The sequence below is a fragment of the Perkinsus marinus genome (genome assembly GCF_000006405.1).
Source record: "Perkinsus marinus ATCC 50983 genomic scaffold scf_1104296942710, whole genome shotgun sequence".
Lineage (NCBI taxonomy): Eukaryota > Perkinsozoa > Perkinsida > Perkinsidae > Perkinsus > Perkinsus marinus.
This window is the reverse complement of record NW_003212056.1, coordinates 97,508-108,912: the sequence shown is the minus strand read 5'-3', so window position 1 is coordinate 108,912 and position 11,405 is coordinate 97,508. Positions and strand designations below refer to the sequence as shown.

The following is an 11,405-nucleotide window of genomic DNA, read 5'->3' as shown; positions in this document are numbered from 1 at the left end:
CCAGGAGGTGGAGGCATGTTGCCGAACGCCCCACCTGGTGGGGGCATAGGTAGCATACCACCAGGTCCTCCAGGGAAGCTAGGAAGTCCTAGAATGCGTAGATTGGTGGAAAAACGAGAGGTTACTATACCTGCTGGTGGGGGCGGCATCATCCCTCCTGGCATACCCATTGGGGGCATGGGAAGGCCCCCTGGGGGCGGAGCAGGACTCTGAGACAATGGCGAGTTTAACCGACTACGGTCCATATGAGAGCCCCATAGTACCTTTCCACCAGACCCTTGCGGCATACCCATGAAGGGTGGTGTGGGCATCCCAACTGCAAGTTGTTGTTGTTGTTGTTGTTGAGGTGGGACCCCTGACATTTGTAAAGTATAGCCCCTCTGTCCAGTTTCTGCTCAGCCCAGCACCCAATCTCCTACTATACCCTTTCTCAGCGACTAAACCCTACACAATTGAGTATAGCAGTGATAGAAACCTATATAACGTGAAGTAGAGAGCACAATCGAAGCTCTCTTGGTAAATACGTTAACGACCTTCACAACACCACTGGCCGACCTCCTATATATATCACGCGAAGACCTGATCGAACACAGCATGCGGTGATCCATAACACAGCTAGACTCCCTACGAATTCCTTCTTCGGCTTCTTGACCTGAGTAGCCAGCTCATCCTTAGCAAGTCCCCGTACACTCTTGGGCATCTCCATACGTAGATCGAAGCATCCAGTACCTATTCATATCAGAATAGTAGGAGCGGCGGTTACACCTCTTCACGTACCAACACAGGCCTGCTTGCCGACGATGATGGACCCAGCTGGACTCTTCAAGGTATCATACTGTGCATTGTTACAGGCCTGAGCATGATGACAGCTCACGCATAGCCTACTACGTGTGAAGCCTGCCCTACCTTAGTTAGGAAGTTAACACTAGTCTCGAATGTCATCTGCAGCCATGGGGATGCGTGAGCCTCCATACCTCTACGGCTGAAGGGACGGAACCTGGAAGGGAGGAATATTACTGCTAGTAAACACAAGTGAATACTATCACTACCCTCCATGATGAGTCATGTAGTCAGAGATGAGCATCAAATGCCTGGGGTCGACACCGATACCATAGTGACCGAACACTCGAAGCACCTCTTGGACTATAGCCGCACGTGCTGCCTGCAAGGAGAACAACGATTTACCATACCATAATTGCCCGAACGCTGCTACCTCTACACCATACCGATCCAAGATAAGACCGATATCATTGGTGACTATGCGGTCATGGTCGATACCGTCAAGGCCCCATGCAATATCGAGGTTAACACCTACGAGGATGGTTATAAGTAGCTACTAACCATGAGGGGAGGGAGGCTCACCTTCAGTCTCAATCGTGACCTTATCAGACTGACCAGGACGGGGCTCCACCACATGGACGCTGGTGATGCCAGGGGTCTGCTGGATGTATAGATCAGAGCAAAGATCTGCGACAGCCTCCAGGATGAGAATCTTCCGAGAGATGCCCTGGGAGAGCTCAAGTGGTCGGGAACGGAGAACAAACCTAAACGACGACATAGGATAATCATCGATGCACTCACTGTATACCAAAAGCGAGAGACTTACTTCGGGCCGTATAGACGTCCAGACTTGTTGAAGATGACTTCAGTAGAGTTCTTAGTCTTGGAGACCTGATACTCCTCGGCGGTAGTCTGCCCTCCGAGAGCAGGTCTGAAGATACCAACGCTTACAGCACCATCACCACCACTATACGACTTTTTACCCTTGAGTGCCTTCCTCAGCTGCGGGGGTCTCGTTGTCCTCCTCGGCCTCATCCTGAGATAATACCACTTGCAACACGTCATACCACTCCTCTCCTACATCATCTTCTTATCATCATCACTGCTGCTGCTGCGTCATCAACAAGGTCATCATACTGTCCTTCATCAGCATCATCGGCATCTACACCCACAATCAATATAATACAGAGCATCCCCTGCACGCCTACCGCTAGCAGCCTCCATCCTATCAAGCTCGGCCTCCCTCTCCTCATCAGTAGCTCGGGCACGCTGGGCTAGCGTACGAGTGACATTCTGGCTTTCATCGCCTTGATCCTTCTGCTCAGCATTATTCTCATCCTCGGGAATCTCATTGAACACATCAGCTGCTCCCTCCTCTTGCTGGGCCTTGCGTGATGTGATCTGAAGAGAGCCATGTCGATCCACGAAGGCCCACAGAGGAACGCCTCACCGTAGAGGTGCTCTCAGATATCTTGATGAACTTCTTAAGATTTGAGTTGAGCTTATCTCGGAAGTCATGGTCCAGGAAGTGAGCAATAGCTGTCTGTGACAAGCTAGGATATGCTTTCTGGATCATAACGGGGTCAACCAGTTCAACCTGCACAGGAGAAGATGCTCATGCAGCATCTTGATGGCAGTGCATAGAGTGTTTACCACAAGCTCGTAGGTTCGCATGGTCTCTCCACTAGGCTGGGCCGCAGTTACCGACTCCAACACGTGAGTCGCCACTACCACGTCCTTCAGAGACACTCGCGTCATCTTACCCTGAACAGAGTGGTGAATGGAGGCCGATATTGACGTCACTCCATCAGTCATTACCTTGAGCTCCTCGGCAACCTTGAGGCCCCCGAGCACAGGGAATTCCATAGCAGGGGTTTCCAGGTGTCGAGATGCGGTCTGAGAATAGCACAATACTCTATGTAATCCACAGCGAGGCGAGATACCTTACCTGTACAATCTCCCTCAGTCGAGGGATACCCAATGTGACGTTAACACCACCATGACCAGCAAGATGGAAGGTATTCAGGGTCATCTGGGTAGAGGGCTCTCCCATACCCTGACAAAGGAATACCACATTGCCTAATAGTAACATACGAATCTCACCTGAGCGGCCAAGGTACCAACAGCTTCACCAGGATCCGCTAGAGTCCTGAAAATAGGTCTATAGTGAAGCACGAGGAATCACTGCTCAACCCACCTAGCGTATTTATGCATGATAACATCACGGAACTCCTCAGTGGGCATCTTCTTCTCCAACTCCTCCGGTCTATGGGAGAGATACTCCGTCAATGCATTCTCCTCACGCTCGGACATAGCACCAGTGAACCTTGAGGCGGACAACATGGTACTTCAACACCAGCGCATAGTGGTAATAGCTCTCTTCATATGAGTCGAGGAGTAGTACCTCCATGGGGGTAGCATGCTGTTCATAGGAGGAGCCTTGCCTCCGTTCGTATGAGTATCCTTCACAACAAACGCGATATGCTCCTTCTCCTCATCCCGTAGCTTATCGCTAGCATTAACCTGATTGCCACCATCTGACCATTATACACGTATAGATCCCTCACCCCTTTCACGAGGTCCTTAGTCCTTCGACCACTCTGAGGCTTCTCCGCCCACTTCCTATAAAGAGCCGGCAAGTTGCTCTCCATCTTAGCCTCCTCCTTAGCGACAGCAGCACTCTTGGCCATGAAGGCAGAGTTCTCATCCAACACATCGAACCTAATAATGCGATTATAATACCAGTATTCCCAAGTCAGTGAGTGGCCTTACTGTTCCAAATGGCTGACCTTGGTCACATCCATACCATCCTCACCATAAAGGAACTCGACGATCGATGAGTCAGTATCCCGAACAGTGTAGTCATAGTTGATAGTAATACCCTCCAAGTTCTTCACCAAACATCTCTGTAAGTATCCAGATCTATACACCAAGGCATTGGATAAGAAGGAGAGGAACTTCCAGGCTGCTCACCTTGCTGTCTTCACAGCAGTATCAACAAGGCCCTCTCTACCAGCCATACAATGGTAGAAGAACTCTTGTGGTCGATATCCAGTCAGGAATCTAGACACAGCATACGAGACAATCAGATCTGCATTGTGCGTGCTCACCTGTCGGTAATGTAACCACCAGCCCTCGGGCCGATATCATACTGGGCAAAACTGGGAAGGAATCGCTGATTCCTCATACGAGGAGCACGATGCCCCTCCAGTTCCTGCTGGCCCAACATGGCGTCAATCATTGAGTGATTCACCTTCGAACCCTTTGCACCTACACAGCATCCATATGAGTGTAAGCATGTTATGAGGTGACGTTACCTGTGCTGACCATAGCCGAGAAGCAGTTATCTGGGAATGGAGACACCTGGCCCTTAGGGAATAAGATGTCGATGAGTTCTGAAAACAGTGATATCTCGTCCATCCTAGTGAGTACACCAGCGCCTCGTTACTTCCCCAGTAATCCCTATTGGTAGACAGCATTGTTTCCTCTAGCTCTTCGAACATGGGATGTTGAACCTTGGGGTCTGCAGCATACAACTTACCTGATCATTCATACCACTCCCTCCCCAACCTCTCGAATATTCCATCAAGTACCTATCTCCTTCTGGAGTTTATGTAGAGTCTTGACATTAGCCTCCTCCGGGCTATTCTCCTTCACCCAGTCTCTGATCTTATTCCAGGAGTCTTCCCTAGCCTTCCTTAACATCTGCAACCTTGCCTCGTCACCCTCAGGAGTGATAAGAAGATCCCTCATAGCACAAGTGAAGCCATGGTACTGGAGGTAGAGGGTGAGCATCCTACCCATACCTGAGCAATAGGGCGTACTCCCTTATCAAAGACTACCACCAGCTTACCAGTGAGTAGTAGCCCAGCAGCCTTAGGGCCACACAGCTCATAGAAGAGATGTGTAAGACCATTAGCAGTGGCGCCAAAGGAAGCCTTATCCAGGACACCCTCTATGAGCTCAGTATCTCTGATAGTGACCATCTGCTCCTCCTTGTTACCATCACTGACACCACCCCACAGATCGCCAGGGGTCTTGGCCTTAGCATGGTGATTGAAACCATTGACTACGGCTTTATCCGTACTATGAGTAGCGAACTTGATAAGACTCTTGAGGAAGATGGTGATGACCTGCTTTCCTGTCCACAATGTCTGTGGTTTCACGATGACTGGAGGCTCCATGACAATTCTGAAGTCCTTGGGCACCCCAGCAGGGGTGGTGAGCTTGGTCACCTGGCCTCTAGATTTAACACTACCAATACCCGACGTGTCGCCTTCTATAGCGGCTCGCATCGCAGTGTAGATGAGGTTCTGAACTTCAGTCTTCCTCATGAAGTGATCCCTTGCAGTAAGGAATACACCAGAGACAACATGATCCTGGATAAGACCACGAAGGGGCTTGCCAGAGGTAGGCCCCAGATACTGGTGATCGGCAGAGGCTATATAGATGGCTTCAGCTCTGGCATTAGAGTCTTGAGGACAATGCAAGTTGATCTCATCACCATCGAAATCGGCATTGAATGTGTTACAGTTGGAGTAATGCATTCGGATAGTCTTCTCTTTACTGAGCACCTGAAACACCCAAGGCTCGTCAGCAGCTCGAGAGACTACTCTCCATTACCTTCACGAACAAAGCCATGATGCCTGGCTTATGCAAGGTAGGCTGACGATTCACCAGCAGAGGATCACCATCCCTCACATGCCTGAGCACCACTCTAGGCTTCTTATCTGGGTTGGTACTCTGATATAGACTCCTAGCAATGGCCTTCCTCTGATGAGGTTGTCGACCCTTCAGTGACACCAGCTTGCCATCCGGGAACACTACAGCAGCGGCGCCTGGGTACTTATCGGGACCATTCTCCACCAACGCCCGCAGGTAGTCTACGTTGAAGGAGTTAACCGGCTCGGGCACAGTCAGCTGTAGAGCCGCGAACATGGGGAGGCCAATCTGGTTAGTCTCCAGAGAGACATCCGGACTGATAACACTACGAGCAGCGTAGTTAACACGCTTGCCCATCATCTTCATTCTGAATAGACCCTGCTTCCTCTCAAGAAGCTGTCGTACACCAAATGCCACGACCTTGTTCTGGGCCTTGCCGCTCTTAGCAGAATCTAGATAGTTATTTACGTTATTCTGCAAGTCAATGAGTGCAGTTCCAAGAGTAGTCATAGGCCCTCTCTGAGGAGTGTTGTCGACAGGCTTCATAGTCTCATCCTCATCCGATATGAGGTTCGGCAGGGCATCGCCAGCTGAAGATATCACAGTGGACTCCACTGACACGAGCAACTTCATAACTCACCCTTTTCCCTGTCATTAGGGTTCTCTACAGCCTCCTGGTCAGTCTCGAGTAGCTGCTTGAGTAGTAGATTGGATTCAAGTATATTCTTCAGACAAACCGTTGAAGCAGGTAAGAATCCTTGGTTATCATCACTATCACCACCAAAACGTAGAGGTCTCAGCTTGTTTGGAGGGACCACTATATTCTGCATGAAGAAAATGTCTTCACCACGACCCACAGAGGCTGGGAATAGGAACTCCAAAATCTCCCTCTCCTCACACCAGAGCTTGTGAAGGAGGTTGCGCACCTGCGTTCGAGATGGGCCACATAGTATTACTCAATATAGCTGTACGTAGGTGGGAGTGACAAACTTCTCTGCGGCCTTCCCTCGAAGTTTCCGGAAGATCTTGTTGTATCCATCAACACCTAGAAGTTCACAATCCACCGACCGTCACTCTTGTCGTCAATAGCTTACGGAAGAGCTCCGACTTAGCCTTGCAGTTGGGGCATACCGCAACCGATACCTCGTTCTCGAACTCCGCCACCAGATCGTTCCAGGCCTGTATCTCGCCTGAGCTACCTGAACAGCCCAACAGCTATACCATGCACTCTTTAGAGAGTAGTAGTGATCACTTATTCCCCAACTAGTATTCTTGCCCACGAGCTTCTCGAGGTTATCATTAACCTCATTGTGGGCGAGGCCCAGCTGCTTGACCAGGGCTTTGACCCTGTTCTGTTCCTCACCATGGCCCATAATGTACGGTACGTAAGATGATGAGCCATCCTGATAACCTACAGCAAAGCCCTAGACTGGCGGACCCCCGAATGTTATACTACTAGCATGCTCAACGAAGGCCTCTCGACTGTCCGCATTGGGGTCTGAGGTCATATCCCTCTCCAACGCCGACCTGAGAACTCCCGTAAGCAAGTATGAGTCTAGTATATCTCACTTTGTCTTCTCATCGCAAGGCTCCATGACTACATCGTGAGACTCGGGTTCGAGACCGGCAAGGATGAGCTTGAACCGATCACAATATCTGTGCATTTCGTCTAAGCTACTGAATGGGAGCATGATGGTCTCACCTCTGAGTTACAGCCTTTCGAACACGGAAGTGATTGCAAGAAGTGCACATTCTACGCAGCACGTTATACCTGAGCAGCCAATATCCCGGTGTAGGACCGAGTCGAATTACAATGTCCGTATCAAGAAAGGATTGTACACATCAGTCGCGAGTTTTATGTGACCCAAGTGACCAGGACAGTCATGAACCTGACAATAGAGCCCCACTCGGGCCCCCGAACCCTCGAGAGCTCATTACCCCTAATCCGCACGTTTTGCATAGATCACCGATGTGAAGGGGTCCCAGTGCGGGATCGTATCTGAACAGATGCATCATTGACATTTAAACTCCTCTCTATTGGACTACAATCCATCAGGCAAGGGAGCACCCGCCAGATTGCCGAACGCAGCAACCTCTGTGATTTCCTTAACAGATATGTCCTGAATCTCCTTCGGGGACATGTACCTGCCGCGACGACCTCTGTACAGCCTCAAAAAGCATATTGACGAGTTCGTATCTATCCCCCCCCCAGCAGAGCACACCTTCTACTCCCCCAAAGCCCCCCATGCCCCGTATACTACATGAACTGTACATCGTGTATCGAGCATCCAGGACGGATCTGCTCTTCGGATGCCGCTGACATTGTGGAGAGCTACCACGAGAAACTAAGAAGAGGTGTCGCCAGTTGTGAGATCAGAGCCTACGAGGAGAACGCGCTATGCTGGAAGACTGAGGAACATGACTAATACTAGTTAGCTACTCGACTCTAAAGGAGCTGGGATGTCCAGCAGGGCTCGATTACTGTTTTAGCGCGCGTCAAAACAGTCTATATTCGGGAAATTTCTCTCATGTTACATCGTTGGCTCACTCAAGTACTGTGGCAAGAGTGGTGATTTTAGACTTACTGATCAATCTTCGCCAGGCCGGAGTCCTTCTAGCTCTAACGTCTCTCGTCTCGTGCTGTCACGCGTAGTGTTTCCAAGTCGTGTCTTTACATAGTCAAGAAAAACGAGGATGCTTTCGAATGAAGCATTAAACCGTTACTCAAATGCCGATTGGTTTCACCTTGCACTGCAAGGCTTGCAGTCATGCATAGGTGGGACTGTGACGCATACTGATTAATGTTATCATCACGCTTCCACATATCTGAGTTTACAATTGTCTCAACTTGAGTCTCCTGAGTTTTTCTTACCCTCTTACCGAGTTAGAGCTCCGTGTTGAGTTCTAGTAGCGTCGTTACTAAATGGATGACCCGCAGCAGGTGGGATAGCATCGGGGAAGGTGTATCACTCTGGGAGTATCCACCAATATGACCGCTCTACTTGCTGTCTATCATATCGGCAACTCATTCAACTCCGTTACAGAACCAATATCGGGATACAGTCACTGAGATACAGGACGTACAGGATCGTAATAGTAGGAGCGTCAGCGTTCGCTGGGCATTGAGTTGGGTTAGGGCTACAGAAGCTATATGGCAAGGTGCGCACACTCACGGCACAGAAGAGTGAGAGTGAACAAGTGAAAAAGGTGGTTGCGAGGGCCAGCGCTAACCTTAGAGATGTTTATTCCTTCCTAAGAGTTCGACGTCCTCGACGAGAATGGTGTAATCTGGATTCTCGTCGGACCAATAATGGTAGACAACGGGACTGAGTGCCTTGTCGACTTATTATTCTCACCAGGTACGGCAGGAAAGGGACGAGGCTGTGTCCAATGTAGAGAAGCGCCTGGAGTTCATCACTTCAGACTTGTAATACGCCTCTAGCTGCATAGGGAGAGGGATGGGGCAGGGTTTCAGAGACAAGACTAACGAGACAGTCAAGTAACTCGAACAGACGCTACAGAAGAAGTCCGATGAGGTAACACATACCAAGTTCGTGAGCCCTCGTACATGCAGCTTTTCCCATGGAATTGTTGTCTCGTCATTGTTTTCTATGCTACCACTAGATGCCTTTTTGGTCCCAGAAGTACTTCTGGTAGCAGCTGTAGTTGCTGCGTTAGTGCTCATAATTAATCCATATATCGAATCGAGGATGGAGGCCACAACGCTTGAAGGGGTCCAATCACCGTAATAGACCGCACCACTCCTCCCTCAATCGTACGGAGGAGTTATTTTGCTCGAATATCCTGGTCTGGCGATAGTCCCCAGAACGCCATCAAGGAAATTTACTAGGAGGCATCAGTGGACTTGACATAACCACCCGGGTGGTAGGGGTCGCTAGGAACATGGGGAAGGGTGCGGCAGTAGGTCTGAGGGGAGCGAGAGAGTGTATAGTGGTGCTCTTACAGCTATGGAGTTAGATGTTCCCGTGGGCGTCGTATCCTAATGGTAGATGCAGACGGTGCTACTAGGATCGACGATCTTGCTCGGCTTGAGGAGGTTATGGATAGAGACTCAGGCATTGCAGCGGTCGGTGTTAGAGGCCACACGCTTGCCAGTTCTTTAGTTTAGTTGATGCAGTTCTTTTTCATGCTCGGTAGTGACTCCTCACTTTCCATATCTTTGGTGCGAGGGATCACCTCAGAGCCACTGACGCTGTAGCGAAGCGGAGCCCAATTCGAAATGTGCTATGATTGGTTTTCACTTCATTGTATGGCTGATGGTTGGAAAGTCCCCATTATGGTATGTCCCTGCCAGCCCACTCGAGGTGCCCAATGCGGCTTCGAACTCTTCACGAGAGATGCCGCTCGGGATATATTTAGAAGCCTTCATCTCAATCGGTATTTCTATGCTTGTGTCAGTCTCATATTCGTTCTTTTCGCAGGTGGGCATTGGACAGTGAAATAGTGCTCTTAGCGCGCTTCATGAGCCTCCGCATGGTAGAGGTACAATATCCACAACTACCTTCCATGTTATCACAGCCAGCTTGCAAACGCTACGAGACATCGCCAACGTGGGTTGGCCACTCCCATGTCCTCATTCCTTCTCTTCATCAGTTATGGATCTTGTATGGTGCTGGCTTGTGGAAGACCGAACCACCGAGCCCCTGTCGCGAGGGTATGTAGGATACATGGATCGCCCCAGCTCCACTTTTCCTTGACCCGAGATGAAGGGCCTTGTTCATGGCTATACCCCAGGTTGTTCACTACTGTTTTCTTCATGGCGGCATGCTTGGCGTGTCGATCGAGTCGAGTTGTCAATGCATCACCACTATGGTAGCCTTCCAATATCATGTCTCGTCTATTCCGGGGCAAGACATCGAGCATCACAGTAGATCGCCCCATTGCATTCACAGGCATGAAGGTCGATGCCTCCACTCAAACAGACACAGCAGTACGTACTGATGTACATGTTATGACTGAGGAAGCTGCATGCGATAGACACACTCAAACAGTTGACCAGTCAATCAAAGACCAACGTAGTCATGTTAATTGTACATTGGAAGGCAGAAACTCTGTATTATTAGACACAGAGACGGACCCATTACCACGAAGGGAAAAGGGAGTCGTGGTAGATATCAGATCCGACACAGCACAGACCAAAGCAACATGCACGGTAGCGATACCCTATAGGTGTCAGCGGACACAGACAGAAGATATCAGAGCTTGGTATGCCTCGTGTACTCGTAGATGGATCAGTCCTCGGTTGTGATGCATAGTCTCTATGATCGCACGGATTAGCTCCTATCGCTACTATCAGGTTTTTCTCCCCAGAACTTTTGAACACGGCTGAACACCAAGCTGAGATGACACGACTCTTTAACTTCCTATTCGGAGACTGGAAGCAAGGGCACCTGGATGCTACCTCGAAGATCGCGTATCACCCGTATGTTCGGAAGCTGCAGGCTAGACTGGTGAATCCACGCTCTTGGTCATCAAGATTATCCGAATCCAAAGTCCCTCGTAATCAGGTCATCCTCCAGCAGGAGCTTGACTACGCTAAGTCAATGAACCTTGATGACATCAAGCGCTCCTTGAAATACCCTTCCATCGCAACGCCGTGGGCTCACGCAGAGCAAGAGGGACAGCCAAGTGGCACTTCCAAACAACAGCCTGTCCCGGGACCGATGACACCTAGCAGTGAAGCGAGCCTCTATGAGGTTCAGGTCCAGGAGGGAATAGCTATATTGGAGTCCCCCGACATTAATGCAAAGAGAGTTGGGTACCTATCTAGAGGTTCCCAATTTGTTGCTAAGTATGCTTTCCTTGCCCTGGAGCCTCGAGGGTGGATAACCTTGGGAGGACCCGAAGCAATGCCCAAGGGTATCATCAGTGTCTTATGGCTCTGGCTTGTGTTGTGTAGTGGCTGTATACACGAGGCATCTCAATGGCACAAAGGCTAACTT

At 49.9% G+C, this 11,405-nt stretch overlaps 3 protein-coding genes across 3 annotated transcripts; 1 reads left to right on the top strand and 2 right to left on the bottom strand.

Annotated features, from left to right (window-relative positions):
* Positions 1–226: 226 nt before the first annotated feature.
* Pmar_PMAR020773 (DNA-directed RNA polymerase I largest subunit, putative) lies at positions 227–7,106 on the bottom strand (the record flags this gene model as incomplete). The annotated part of the gene is made up of 32 exons (XM_002781341.1): positions 227–355; positions 629–729; positions 778–853; positions 907–997; positions 1,050–1,162; positions 1,214–1,311; positions 1,363–1,544; positions 1,607–1,711; positions 1,764–1,869; positions 1,989–2,181; positions 2,231–2,377; positions 2,434–2,676; positions 2,729–2,836; positions 2,884–2,929; positions 2,978–3,106; positions 3,185–3,303; positions 3,348–3,501; positions 3,553–3,702; positions 3,754–3,843; positions 3,891–4,050; positions 4,098–4,175; positions 4,229–4,321; positions 4,374–4,586; positions 4,634–4,971; positions 5,050–5,354; positions 5,404–6,032; positions 6,083–6,368; positions 6,414–6,487; positions 6,537–6,641; positions 6,695–6,853; positions 6,896–6,969; positions 7,012–7,106. 32 exons carry the CDS (start codon positions 7,104–7,106, stop codon positions 227–229), a joined length of 4,989 nt encoding a protein of 1,662 aa, XP_002781387.1.
* Positions 7,107–7,140: 34 nt separating this feature from the next.
* Pmar_PMAR020772 (DNA-directed RNA polymerase I largest subunit, putative) lies at positions 7,141–7,765 on the bottom strand (the record flags this gene model as incomplete). The annotated part of the gene is made up of 5 exons (XM_002781340.1): positions 7,141–7,213; positions 7,255–7,331; positions 7,381–7,441; positions 7,489–7,587; positions 7,704–7,765. The coding sequence occupies 5 exons, from the start codon at positions 7,763–7,765 to the stop codon at positions 7,141–7,143; spliced, it is 372 nt and encodes a 123-aa protein (XP_002781386.1).
* Positions 7,766–9,671: 1,906 nt separating this feature from the next.
* Positions 9,672–10,013, top strand: Pmar_PMAR020771 (hypothetical protein; the record flags this gene model as incomplete). The annotated part of the gene is made up of 2 exons (XM_002781339.1): positions 9,672–9,840; positions 9,885–10,013. Coding segments are annotated over 2 exons (298 nt in total), but the record flags the coding sequence as incomplete, so codon positions are not given.
* Positions 10,014–11,405: the final 1,392 nt, after the last annotated feature.